The sequence below is a fragment of the Lycorma delicatula genome, chromosome 3, assembly GCF_047948215.1.
Source record: "Lycorma delicatula isolate Av1 chromosome 3, ASM4794821v1, whole genome shotgun sequence".
Taxonomy (NCBI): Eukaryota; Metazoa; Arthropoda; class Insecta; order Hemiptera; family Fulgoridae; genus Lycorma; species Lycorma delicatula.
Genome location: NC_134457.1, coordinates 180,708,318 through 180,722,155, shown reverse-complemented (window position 1 = coordinate 180,722,155; position 13,838 = coordinate 180,708,318). Strand labels below are relative to the sequence as shown.

General features: G+C 30.1%; 2 protein-coding genes across 7 annotated transcripts in view; one reads left to right on the top strand and one right to left on the bottom strand.

Annotated features, from left to right (window-relative positions):
- LOC142322261 (leucine-rich melanocyte differentiation-associated protein-like) overlaps window positions 1-1,268 on the bottom strand; it is a 50,880-nt gene extending 49,612 nt beyond the window's left edge. The window contains exon 1 of one of the 5 annotated variants that reach the window (XM_075361143.1): window positions 1,124-1,268. In XM_075361143.1, coding sequence (XP_075217258.1) covers window positions 1,124-1,204 — 81 coding nt within the window. In that variant the 5' untranslated portion in view covers window positions 1,205-1,268. Of the gene's footprint in view, window positions 1-951; window positions 1,079-1,123 lie in introns of those variants that run through there. The other 4 variants (XM_075361148.1, XM_075361146.1, XM_075361145.1 and 1 more) reach the window with 4 other exon arrangements.
- A 1,087-nt stretch (window positions 1,269-2,355) lies between these two features.
- Window positions 2,356-13,619, top strand: LOC142321047 (cytosol aminopeptidase-like). Of its 2 annotated transcripts, XM_075359054.1 has the most exons (10): window positions 2,356-2,521; window positions 6,238-6,338; window positions 7,160-7,489; window positions 9,547-9,649; window positions 10,199-10,379; window positions 10,842-10,991; window positions 11,246-11,437; window positions 12,157-12,306; window positions 12,508-12,584; window positions 13,278-13,619. In XM_075359054.1, the coding sequence occupies exons 1-10, from the start codon at window positions 2,423-2,425 to the stop codon at window positions 13,446-13,448; spliced, it is 1,554 nt and encodes a 517-aa protein (XP_075215169.1). In that variant the 5' UTR covers window positions 2,356-2,422; the 3' UTR covers window positions 13,449-13,619. The 2 variants fall into 2 exon arrangements, with proteins under 2 accessions (XP_075215169.1, XP_075215170.1); XM_075359055.1 differs by lacking the exon at window positions 11,246-11,437.
- The last annotated feature ends 219 nt before the right edge of the window (window positions 13,620-13,838 follow it).

The following is a 13,838-nucleotide window of genomic DNA, read 5'->3' as shown; positions in this document are numbered from 1 at the left end:
ATTTAAAAATAAACTATAGTAGTACTCTCAAATGGCTATGGTTAAAGAGCTACATGTATGTTGGTAAATGACAAAACACAAAATTTTGTAGCCTACTTTTGCAATTTTTGATAAAATACTAAAAGCAAAAAAAAAATTGAAATTTTTAATATTTTATGGGAACAAGTGGTAAACAGTCATTGAATCTGAGATATTACATTCAGATTTTTGGGTATTTGACATAGATGACCAAATACATATTTAACTGATGGGTGTTAACAATACTGAATCCTGACTATTTGGTAAACATGTGTAAACTAGACTAATTACAAGACAGTTATGTACCTACATAACTGTCTTTTTTTGCTCAGTTCGTTAAAAAATACTTTTTTAACTTATCGTAAATACTTTTGAGTTCTTTAATAAAGAATTTTCACATCATAGGCAAGTTTTTTCTTCAACTCTGCCCTCTAATCAGCTTTAAATGTTACAATCAATGACGAATTAGAATTAGATGTAAGTGAATATTAACTTACATCAATGGAAAAACTTTTAAGTAAATGTTTACATACAACAAGAGACTTTTTCAGTAAGGTTAATCACATACTAGTTTCTGATTTGATCAATAAAATGTATTAATACCAAATTAATATAATCCTGTACACACTAAAAGAATAAATGAACTGGTAATCTTGGTCATTATAAGTTTGCAGAAATATAGATTAACACTGGGTTCTTTATGTTAAATTTTCATTAATTTTACAAATGCAAATTAAGCAAAGCTTTATGCTCACTGTGAAGAAGGCAACTTTATTTACATAAATAATCATTAACGTAATATTTAATAACTACATTAATAATAAAACACAGTAGCTGGATTAGAGTAAACCACTACCGCAACAATAATCACTGAGCAAAACACAAAATTTTAATTAAAATTACCACTCATACGTCCACCCATCTATTTCTTACTTTCATAAACTCCGTAATCGCAATAATCCAACAGACAACACGTATAAGGGCTTTGTATATTAATCAGACATAGGTTACGATCTCAACATATGCTACGCTAGTAAATACATATCACACAACATAATAGAAACCAGTGTTAGAGCATATAATTACAAACGTATTGAAAGCTTACTCGGTTATTATTAAATTTAATAGCTCCTGCAGAACCTTCATACTCAGAATCATCCTCCATCATAAATGTTTTACCATCCATTCAAATTTTTAACAAATAACTTGTTCTTACCAAGTTACATAACGTCATCACAAACAACCACTGATCTCTATATAACTGGATAAAGGAATCCATGTATTGGAATTGGTAAAATTTGAAACATAAATTAGCGCCACTAAATAAGTGGTAGAACTAAACAAAGTGAAATGTCGCATGCGCAATCGTAAGTAGGGTAAAACCACGTTTTAAACCAATTCTATATAAGTGTTCTAATTTTGTATTTTGAACACAGATCTCTATAAAACTATATATCTGATCTCTATATAAATTTTCTATAACGTTGGTAAATTTCTGCTTGTGTTACGAAAATTACCTTTCTTTTGGTTATCCGACTTGTCACGTTATGTTCTGACATCACGATTATAGTCGCGCAAGCGTATTTAGTTCCCAGCCGCTCATTCTGAGGCGCTGATGTATGATTAAATATTGAATACTTAATTGTATTTTACTCCAAAGAATCCCCTATACAGTTAATCAGTTAGATGAGATCAGTACAAATAACACTGTGGTCAACAGGTACAACAAAATTTCGTCTTCTTACTAAAATGTTAATAAGCAGAAATTACAATATTTCCCCAAACAGTAATTTTAATTATCTAATTGAGCAACACTTCTTAATAAAAAAATATATACGGCACATTCTAGGATTCCACATCTAAGCAAAATAACTAACAAAATTCATTCCACGACGGTTGTGAGTGAGCGGGAATTCAAATTACAGTAATTTTTTCCACAGTATAACTGGTGAAATAATTGTACTAACTAAACTATACAAGAAATTATTATTTTTAAATAGAATTTGTATAACAAACTAATTATTTATTTAATTATTTATGCCTAAAAATAAATAATTCTTGAAAAAAAATTTTATATTATTAAAATTAGATAGCAATTAATGTTCCAGACATTTTCCATCAGCTAAGATAGATTATATGCAATTACATTCCAATAAAACACAGCTGTGTTGCAGTGCAATTAAAATATTTATAGCAGGATTAGTTTATAAATTATTTTCAGATACGTAAATAAATGAATAAAAAGAAAATTATTTATTTGTTTTTAACATATGGATAGTAAATAAGAAATCTTGACAGCTGTAATCATATATTGTTGTACAAATAGAACATTCTTAGTTAAATTCCCTTGTGTAACAGACTTAAGCTTTTTTTTTAAAGATTCATTATCCAAATGTTTTAAAAAATGTATCACATAGCAAGACGTTTCTTGGAATCCAAATCATTCACAAATATTGTAAATACAGTTAAATTTTTTAGTGCTGATGCTCCTAAGCCAAAAAAGGTATGAGAAATACATTCTTTTGTTCTATATATAAATCTACAGTTAAAAAAAACTTTAATTCAGCATTGTTTTTTATTAAATTACTTTTGTCACTTATATTTACAAAATCAGAATGCAATTTTTTGTATGTTCTGTTTTGTTAGTTGGCATTAGAATAAATTGTAGAATATACAAAACAATTTGTACAGATATATGAATCAGACTACTGAAAAGTAGTATAAATCATAACCAATGCTGTTTTTAAGAAGTGGGTAATTGCAATTGTATCCCATTTTTTATACTTTTAAGAAATTCAGTTCATTTCATCCCTGCATTTAGCTTGAAACTTGTGTGCTTGGAACACATGTTCTTGTCTGACAGGTCTGAGGTTTGAACCTAGCTGAATTTCTGTAGTTCTGGCACTTAGCTTTTGTTCAACTTAATAATTTTTCTTTTTTTTACTTGTACTAAAATTATCACAATTTTGGTAATTGGAAGTAATCATCAAATTATCAGATTTTCCAAGAATTTTTTCACTATCTAAAATTATCTACTTAAGGTTTTTTAACCTAAGAATGGTAACTTGCAGTTTGATGCCTGCCCCCTCAAAAACCGATCTTTGAATGTGAGTGACTGCAACCCCACCTTCAGCACCTTCCTATTTCTAGTCTAGGACAATATTGGTCGGCATTCCATGTTTAGGCATAGTCAATGAACCCTTCATAGTCTTGACTACATGTTGCCATTTTTCCTCCTGTTTATATTTCAATGGTTGTTATATTAACAGTATATTTTTAATATATGTTGCGTAGTGAATTTTGTTAGAAAAATTGTTACCATGGGTGATAAGCAACTAGAAAGGGAAAATGGTTAGAGAGGAAGAGAAGTTTCTGAACATATACAAATACTGAAGCTGAATATACTGATGTCGAATCTGACTACAATCCTTCTGATGAAGAAAGAACCAATTTTCTTCAAGGTAGGCATAGACCTCCCCAAATTATCAAGAGTAATAGTGAGTGAGTGATGTCCAGCCAACTGAAACTGAACAGGCCTCCTATCTGAACTTGTAAAGCTCCCAACAACTAATTTGAGAGGTAAAAATCATAAATTGTCAGCCAATCCTCCAGGGCCTTAAAGAACATGCACACCAGCTTGAAATGGCTTTATTCTACCCAGAACCTCAAAAGAAGCAGAGTAACAAAATCAATAAAATTTAACAATTATAGAGGTAAATCCAGTGACAAGGGTGTTTGCAAAGGAAATCTGTAAAACTTACACCACCACAAATCTATCCAGAATATTGAAATGCAATATTAAAGATGTTGGTCAATCTTAGCCAGAAGATATTAAGAGGCAGGAACAAGGAAGATTTGTACAATTTTCCCAGCTAAAGAGAATGACTGCTAAAAAAGCAAATTTGAATGGAGCACTAAAGAGCATTGTGTGGAGTGCATCAAAAATGTCTTGAGTATGTTTTCATGTACCCTGAAAGTAGCTTATAGTATTCTCCACCTGTTTTAGATTGTGTATGACAAAAATGTTGATTCATCCAGATGAGCCAACAGCACTGGATAATTTCCACTGTACTAATAGTCAAAAAGTACAGTTTTGATATGGACTACAAAAATCAGAACTGTAAATCTGTGTAATTAGATATGTAAGTAAATCTAGATTTAATCTAAAGTATATATATTTTATATACTTTACAAATTTAGGCAGTGTTATCTACGTAAGAATTATTTAATAAATCTAAGATGCAACAGTACTGAAAACTTCAACAAAAAAAATTCTGCAGTAGCTATTATGAGAATGTAAAACAGTTTATATAAATTAAAATTCACCAAACAGATGGTTTGATGGTTGGTTGGCTTTGCTAGATAAGTTTGCTTTTGTACATTTTTCTTTTTCTTTCTACCTTCCAAGTGTACACACTAGACAATATATTTTTTTATACAGTTATAATACAGTATATTTATAATACAACTATAATAAACATACAATTATGTAAATTTTTATTTTACAACATTTTTTACAAGTAACATCCATAAACAAGTAACTTTGTATAAACAAAAATGTATGCATGTGTGCATAGATGTGAATACAATGTTACTTTTGTTTTAGAACATACTTTAATGTAAATAATAAAAAATATATTAAAATCCAAACTATACATATAAAAATATATATATACAATATAAATATATTAAAATGTATGCCAGATGCATATAAAAAAAATTTATATGCATCTTTTACATTTATATTAAAATGTAAAAGCTATACTTTAATTCCTTGGCAGCACACTGCAAAAAGTTGGAATTAAGGCATGATATGGATTGGGTGTTAATGAATGTGTTAATGAATCTATTGACTATTGGAATAAACATGTTTGGATGTGTACACTGTCCATTTAATCAAATGAGTGTCTATATAATTAAGAAGAAGGTATTTCAAATTCTCTTGCTATAATCCTAATCATTCTGGCTCATCCATTCTGAACTCCTTTTATCCTAAAGAACATGTTGAATAGTCAAATTCAGTTTTCTAACAGTTGTATTCATTGAGTGGTTTAAAAAACAGATAAAAGTAATAGGATTCTCAAAACTGTCAAAATTAAAACCTGTCATGTGTGGCTCTAATTACCAAAGGAAATTTGGGTGTGCATGTGCATACATGTGTATGAATGCATGCACACACTTCACAAATTAAGTGATCTGGAAGTTGAGAGTTCATGTCCTCGGAAGTAATACCTGGAGGCTAAACAGGAAAAAAAACTTGGACATAAAATATTGCCACACATGGGTAGAATCTCAACTCTCTATAAGTTGAGGGTAACAATCTGACGATACAGGATGTATAGTAATGTTCACTGTTAATCCATAGAATCTGGTTGTATAGCAATAATTTTACAGAAAGTACCAATCTGAACACTTAGCTGTAAGACTGATGTATGTAAAGTGACAAGTGTTGCTATTATATAATTACATAATAGATTTGCTTAATTTAATAGAGCAATATCCCTCCCAAAACAAATCTAATTTAGATGCTCATTCATTAGTGTGCATTCAAGTCTTGGCATATGTTGTGCAAAGAAAAAACTGTTCCTAGATGTTACTTTTCACTTTAGAAAATTATGTATTCCCATAGTTACCAAGTCATTAATATTCCCAAGTCGAGAGTTCTAAGGTTCAAATAGTAGTAAAAGCAGTTACTTTTATATGGATTTAAATAGACTGTGGATATCCAGTGCTCTCTGGAGGTTGGATTTCAACCAACCACACTCAGGAATGGTCGACCTGATGACATGTGCAAGACTACACATTTAAATTCATACATATCATCCTAATTCATATTTGTAATACCTTAGTGGTTCTGGAGACTAAACAAAAAAGAAAATAGGTTAAGTTTAGGTTGAAATTTGGACAATATAACCTAAGCTCATCAATCTAACTAATGAATTAGATGAGGTAAGTAGTTCGCTCCCTAACCTCCTATAATTCATCAAAAAGAGAATATTTATACTAATACATAAACCCTCTCTCCTTTGGAATGTATATTTAGTCAAAACTACCTCTACAATAAAACCTTATTAAACCCCATTAAACATACCCTCTCCCCTTTGGGAATGTATATAGTCAAAACTGCAATAAAGCGACTTTTCTACTTAGTCTTTCTAATAGATTACCTAATATCATTTTATAATTTACATTTATACATTTTTTCCTTTCTCTTTACAGAAAGGAGTTGTAGTTGGTATTTATGAGAATTTAGAATTCACAAAATCAGGTGAAAAGGTTGATAATGAATCTGGAGGTAAATTAAAGGAGTTGGCTCAAGCGTAAGTTCAAAACTATTTTGTTTAGATTTATTTTGAACAGTAATCAGTTATTTAAAAATCCAGCACTTAATTTTTCTGGTATTTAAAATTTTAAGTGCTGGGTACAACATCCAGTATATTAACAGTAATCTTATAAACAAAAAGACTGCAAAAAACGTTTTTCATATAAAGTACTTTCATATAATTTCTAATGGTGTGGTACATGAGTAGAATATAGTCTACTTTCTTGTTTTAACAGATGGTAAAAAAATTTGTCAATCAATTTTTTAGGATTCACAATGCATTGGCTTTGCCATAAGCCAACAAGCATACAAGAAATAAGCATGTTATGTTTTGTAGAAATAAGACTCCTTGTTCTCTTATCAGGTCTTATCTTCAATTTTTCTTTTACCCATTCTACCTTTTGCTGCTCCTAAGTTCATGAGTTCAAATTTGCCTATTTTCTTAACTGTCAATGACTAAACTGTCAATGCTGAGAATTTCCTTGTTATATTCATTCTAACTTAAACTGTGGTATGGTTATTTTGAATACAATCTTCAGGATATTTTCCTAAAATGGATTGTGCTATTATACTTTACTGCAAATGGACGACCACCCCTTTTCTCCAGAAAGGTTACTGATGTCTAAGGTTACTGAAATAAAGTTAAAAATTTTATACATTTAATTGTATTATGCTCAAATATTTAATAATATATTCAATGTAATTTTAATTGCATGCTCATTAAAGTATCTAATTTGCTGAATAAAAGTTCAACATGACATACATTTTGGTCTAAAAAAATTCTATAAAAGAATATTAAAGCATTTTTGTATTTTCAAGGTCAAACTTAAAATTGGGTAAAACTGCAGTTTTTCATGGTTTACTGAATGATTACCATGCAGTTGCATTAGTTGGTCTTGGTTCAAAGGAAGCTGGATTCAATGAATTTGAAACTCTCAATGAGTGTAAGGAGAATATACGAATTGCAGCTGCTAATGGGGCTAGAAAGTTACAAAAGATAGGTATTAATACTATTGAAGTAGAATCATTTACTAATGGTGAGGCAGCAGCTGAAGGTTCAATTTTAGCAGTATGGAAATTTCAAGATCTCAAATCTGAGAAGTACCGTTCTACAAGGGCAACAATAAAACCGTTCGATGATCAAGACAAGTAAGTGTACTATATTTTTTAGTAAATATTTTATTTTAATAATTAAAAATTAAGAAAAAAATTTAATTTGTCATTTAAAATAATTTACTTTCCTACTGCTACTCTTATTTTCTACTTTTTTGTCATGTTCAACATGAAAATACTTCATTGTGGCTTTTTATCATAGATTTATTTTTTGGCAGCTACTACTTTCAATATTTCTTAAGAAATTCACATTTCCACCTTCAGAATACTGTACTTTATTCTTATCAGTAACAATAGATCATACGTAGGTCTATTTCATAAAAAGGATTAAACTTTTAATGGTTGAACTATTTTTTGCAAAAGTATAGAGTATATTTGTAATTATTCCCATTAGTATAAACTTTTGAGGAACCCAGATTTTTCACCCAAAAATAAATGAAAATTAAACCATACCTGAATGATGAAATGTGCTTTGCGTTCTTATGGAAAGTGAAAATGAAGTACCAATTTGAACACTGTCATACATATATGACAGTGTTGCTTTACTTGTATCATAGCCCATAAGACTGATGTATGTAAAGTAAAAAGTGTGTTGCTTTGTTTATATAATTACATGATCTGCTTAATTTAGTAGAGCAATATCCCTCCCAAAATAGATCGTTACTTAGATGCACATTCAATAGAATGTGCAGTAGTCTGGGCATGGTCTGTTAATCAAAAACTGTAAATGTAGTAATAACTTTTGACTTTAAATTACTTTAAAATTACTCAGTATTGCAGGATGTTACTGAGTCACATATTCCACCAGGATTTATGGGGCTGAGCTATGAGTTAAAAAAAATATAGGGAAGCTACATAGAAAGTGCTGTTCGAGAATTATAGGAGCATACTAAACAGTCTTGAGGTGAAGTCCTGGCAGGGGTCATGCCAGTATATCACGAGTCCCCAGAGGAGGCTCTGGGAACAACCTTTGCCACATGGAAACAAACTCCTTATTGCAGATTGAAGAGGAGCTACTTGACATCTGGCAGGTATATTGGGACCAGGGACAAAGGGCTGCTGGACCCCATTTCCTTATTGGTGTCATTAGTTGTTAGAGGAACATAGTTCCTGGTGTGCCATGGAGGTTGCAGGTGTCATACTTCAGATTTGGCTGATTGTGTACCTATGCCTTGATTGTGATGTATCCTGTCCTGAGGATACACAGGGCATCATGTGAAAAGGACCCAGAAAAAGGAGGACAATAGAAAACATCAAAGGTACTGACAGTGTCTTGTCAGGGAATATCAGAGGGTGCTAGGCCAGACAGGCCCATAAGTATGGGCCTGTCAGGACTCTCATATTAAGGACAACCCCAAGCTTTGGTGGGGGGGGGGGTGCCTTGGCACACCACATACTGGCACTGAGGGTGTTGCTCTTCCCTTTCCAATGCAATGCTCTGAAGTAGTTCAGAAAGGTGGGAGAGTGCATAAATTGTAATGGGATTGCCAATTAAGTACCACTGTATTCTTGAGAAACATCTAACATTGTTTTATTTTAATATCAAGGAATAAAACTTTGATATTAAAATTTTAGATGTTTCTCAAGATCTGTGGCTCACATTGGTTAGGAGTGCAGGAAATTGGCACTTTAGTTTGGTGAAAAGTACTGAAACTTTTTTATTAGGTATTTGTGACTGAAATAGCTTTAGTGCCATCAAAAGGTGGTATAACTAAAACAAGAAATTTATATGAAGCAAAAAGATATTTGTGATTTTCTTTTAAACATATCTGGAATTCCTGTAAAACTCCTACACTATTTAATTTTGTGCATACAAATCCACATTGTTGCTCTATATACTTTCTATATTTTTTGTTTATTTTATAAAAGCTTATGTTAATTTTAACTTTTCACAAAGTAAAGGCTTCAATTAATTTGCATATTATGAAAATCCATGCTAGTTGCTAGCTCCAGACAGTGCAAATAAGCATTCTCAAGATGGCAAGAAATGCATGAACAAAGCTCATACAATTCTACAGTAAACATTTTCATAAAAATATGAGCATATACAATAAATATTTCTATTAATACTATTTACTTATAATTATTTTCAGAGATGGTTGGGAAAAGGGAAGACAAAAAGCAAAGGCACAAAATTTAGCTAGAATGTTGGAACAATGCCCATCCAATATAATGACACCTACTCACTTTGCTCAGGTGAGTTTTGTATTACTCGTTGAATGAAAATAACTCAGGTAGTTTAAGAATGAAATTGAATCCTTTTCTGGTTCACAAAAATGTAAATTGTTAGATAAATGAAATTGTGATCAAATTGTGATCAACACCTCATTGGGATCAAATTAATAATTTTTTATATAAATTTTTACTTGGTTAAAACCATGAGTAATGGCAGTTTCCTTTGCTATTCCTTTTTGGGAACTTGTCAGTTGCTAATTTTGCTTAATTATAATATTCAGTATTATAAATCCAAAGATTTTCTCAGAAAATGTGAGGAAGAATTAATTTCCATCATGTTACTATTAGCTAAACTATACCTAAACTGGTAATTTAGACAGAATCTTTATAATATTTTGTTCTACATAACACCTCTTACCTAAGTTATTTGTGATATTTATACTCAGTGCAATAGATGTATTTATATACTAGTTTATTAGAGCTTTTAATTTTACAACAATGCTTTTAAGCTTGTACAAAATTTAAGTAAAACAAATGAACAAAGTACATTAATCTGATTTTATTGTTTAGTGTGCAATTGACAAATTATGTCCTTGTGGTGTACAAGTGGAAGCCCGTGATCATGACTGGATGACTGAACATAAAATGTTCACTTTCCTAAAAATGGCGCATGGCTCTTGTGAACCACCCATTATGCTTGAACTTGCTTATTGTGGTGGTAACCCTGATGATAAACCTGTGATCATGATTGGTAAGTAAGATAAAGTTAATGACTAGGCTGTTAATTCATTGTTAATGACTAGGCTAATAAAATCAATTCTTTTGCAATCATCTAGTGTTAAAAGATTCATCTTATTATGGTGAAACATAAATACTTTTTATCATTAAAAGTATAAATACTGAGAGGTTTACCTAGTGTTACCTGCTGAAGCAGTCCTACAGGATAAGTGTGACCTCTGTGATGCCTTTGAAAATTAAAAACTGTATGCACAATAGTAAAAAGAACTTCTTGATATAATAGTATAGTGTAGTATAGTAGTACAAAACAGTATATAGATTTTGAAACCAACTTTTCATTAATACACAATGGTATTTGTATGAATTACTATTCATTTGTACACTATCTATGCAGTTAACTGTAATAAAAATATAATTGTAATGAAAATAGGTAATATAGAATGTAAAATACTAGTCCTAATTTGTTTGATTACAGGTAAAGGTGTAACTTTTGACAGTGGTGGCCTCTGCCTTAACAGGAAATGCTCCTCTATGATTGAGTATAGTGCAGACATGGCAGGAGCTGCTGTAGTTGTTGGTGTTTTCAAAGCTTTATGTAAACTAAAAGTCCCAATAAATTGCAATGGTAAGTACTGATGGTTTCTCTGAGAACTCAATTTTCAGGTAAAAGTATTTTACCTGAAGTAAATAATTTAAAGTAAGTAATTTTGAAGTTGTACACAATTTTCAGTTATTTAAAAAAATAACTGAAATAATCTTATAAAGAATATTTACTTCAGAAGAAAAATGTATTTTTAAAGTATTAAGTTGGTCTAGCAATATTGATTTACTTGTAATATATATTCTCATTATAAATAGATATTTGGTTTTATCTTACAGCAATTCTACCACTATGTGAAAATATGCCTGGAGGTAATGCAGCAATGCCAGGTCTTGTTTTAACATCACTTGGAGGAAAAACAATTCGTGTTGACAACACATGGCATGATGGCCGTATCTTCCTTGTTGATGCCCTTTCTTATGCAGAACGTTATAAACCATGTCTCACAATTAATGTTGCAACACTAGATGGTATATATTTTATTCTGTAAATATTTCAATTGTATAAATTTTAATACAAAATCTGGAATACTGAAAGTAGACTTTGTAAAAGTCTATTTTAGATATCTATATACAATTTAAGATTTCAAATTCTACCAAAATTAACAAAACAGACTTTTGAAGGCTGTATTTGATTGTAATGGATGTTCAGTCTTGTCTGGTGTACCCTACATGCATTTACTTGAATACAATGCATTAGCCTACTGCTAAATGCTCAGAATACATAATGCATTAGCATGAGTTTACAAATTACTGTATCTACTATGAAATGGATTATAAAATCCATTCTATTCACTTCAGGAATGGATTCTAAAAATTTGGATTTTTTTCAAATGTAGCAAATTCTAAATCTTTACTATAATGTAAGTTACCATTATTGCATTAGTAGACAACAAATTTAATGGTAGAATTTTGATATGGTAGATTTTGAATTTTGATCTTAAGTTTTCAAATAGTATGCAGATATAAAGATGCAGCACACAATTTTCTGCTATTACTAATATTGTTGAACAAAAGTATGTCAAAATATGGCACAGTTCTCAACTCAGCAGAAGGAAAACAATTTGCATCTAGAATGAATTTGAGCTTAACCAATGAAAACTACTTCCTATGATAGTATTAAAAAAATTTCATTTCACCTAAGCTTTTCTCAATCTAAATTTATTTCAAGATTACTTTTTTTCCTTTAGAAAGCATGAGAGTTGCTTTAGCTGGTGGTCCATCAGCTGTATTTACTCCATCAGATTTGATCTGGAAAGATTTAGAAAAAGCTGGAGCAGATACTGGAGACAGACTGTGGAGGTTCCCTCTATGGTATTATTACACAAGGAAAATTACAAGTAAGTGGTAAAAGTTTTCTTAAAACTTGTATAGAAAGTGTAAATTGCTTAAAAAAATTCATTACTTTTTTACTGAATATTAATTTTTTTGCAACTGTAAACAAATTAAATAGTGAAATAGTGAAATAGTGCATTTTAAGTAAATGCATTTTAATATACCCTAGATAACCTTAATAAAATTTTTCAAAATTTGTTTTACAGATGAGAAAGGTGTTGATATTGTAACTGTTGGAAAGGGTAAAGGAGGAGATCCATGTACAGCTGCTGCCTTCTTTAAAGTAAGAGAATTTACATAATTTGCCTTAGCCCCTCAGAATATACTATAACATAAATATTTTGAATACTAAAATATAGAAGCTTTTACTAAAAATAAAATCTTCTATGATTAAATATACTAAACTGAGGCAATATAATAGTGTATTAAAGGAGCAGGTGTATTTTTTTATATACTGTGTAAATATGCGACTGTAAATATACATATTTATAAGGTAGATTCAATATAATTTTATGTATAACTTGTAAGTAGTACAAATAAGGGTACTTCATGACCTGCAGAACCTGAATATAAAACAAGGGTTTTATATTATTAAAACCCTCGTTTTATATTAAATTATATATATATATATATATATATAAAAAAAATAGCAATTTTTCTATATAAAAATTGCATAACCTTCTCTCAACCCTTCACCAGTAATTCTACAACCTTTGTTTAAAAAATGTACTTTCTCAACTACATTGGAACTACATAGTGGAACAGAAATATTAGTGCCATGACTGGTAAAAATTTGTGAAAAAAATAGTTTTGACTTATATGCACAATATGGTATACAAAGAATAGTGCATATGAGCACATGGCATACAAATGAGCACATTTTGTTTGTATTCTATTAACATAATTGTAAACCATTAACAACCACCCATTAATTAATCATTCATTATGATACTGAATATCTGAACTTTTTTTCCAGGAATTTGCACCAAAAACAGACTTTATTCATTTTGACATATCAGGTACAGGTAGAATAAGCACTGGCATGTACCCGTATCTACGAAAGAAGTTAATGACTGGACGACCAGTACGTACTATTGTTGAATTCCTGCGTCGCATGGCAACACCAGATTCTAAAGATCCTTGTTAATTAAAAGGTACAGAATCCAAAAAGATCTTCCATACAACTGTCTTGTCAGTCCTAACAAAGAATCTTACTATGTGAATTAATAAATTTTACTGTCATTTTAATATTTAGTGTCTAAATGTATTGTCACAAACATGAATGTTAAAATTGTGATTATTACAAAGGAATATTTAAATGGATATATTTATAAAAGCTTTTAATGTATTTACAACTATATAAAATTTATATAAAATTTTAATAAAGTCAATACAATTTTTAAGTCAATATAATTCGTAAATTAATTAGTAATAAATATTAATTAATTATTAAATTATTAAATTAATTATTCGTATTTTTTGAGATGTCAAATTATTTTACAAAATGCTTATATACTGCTGTTATATACTTATATTC

What these genes read in the sequence shown, in the direction of transcription:
- LOC142321047 (XM_075359054.1), top strand. Translation starts at nt 2,423, where the DNA reads ATGTATCACATAGCAAGACGTTTCTTGGAATCCAAATCATTCACAAAT. An exon ending in TAAACCTGTGATCATGATTG is followed by an intron (nt 10,380 to 10,841) that starts GTAAGTAAGATA and finishes GTTTGATTACAG; the next exon opens with GTAAAGGTGTAACTTTTGAC. An exon ending in TAATGTTGCAACACTAGATG is followed by an intron (nt 11,438 to 12,156) that starts GTATATATTTTA and finishes TTTTTCCTTTAG; the next exon opens with AAAGCATGAGAGTTGCTTTA.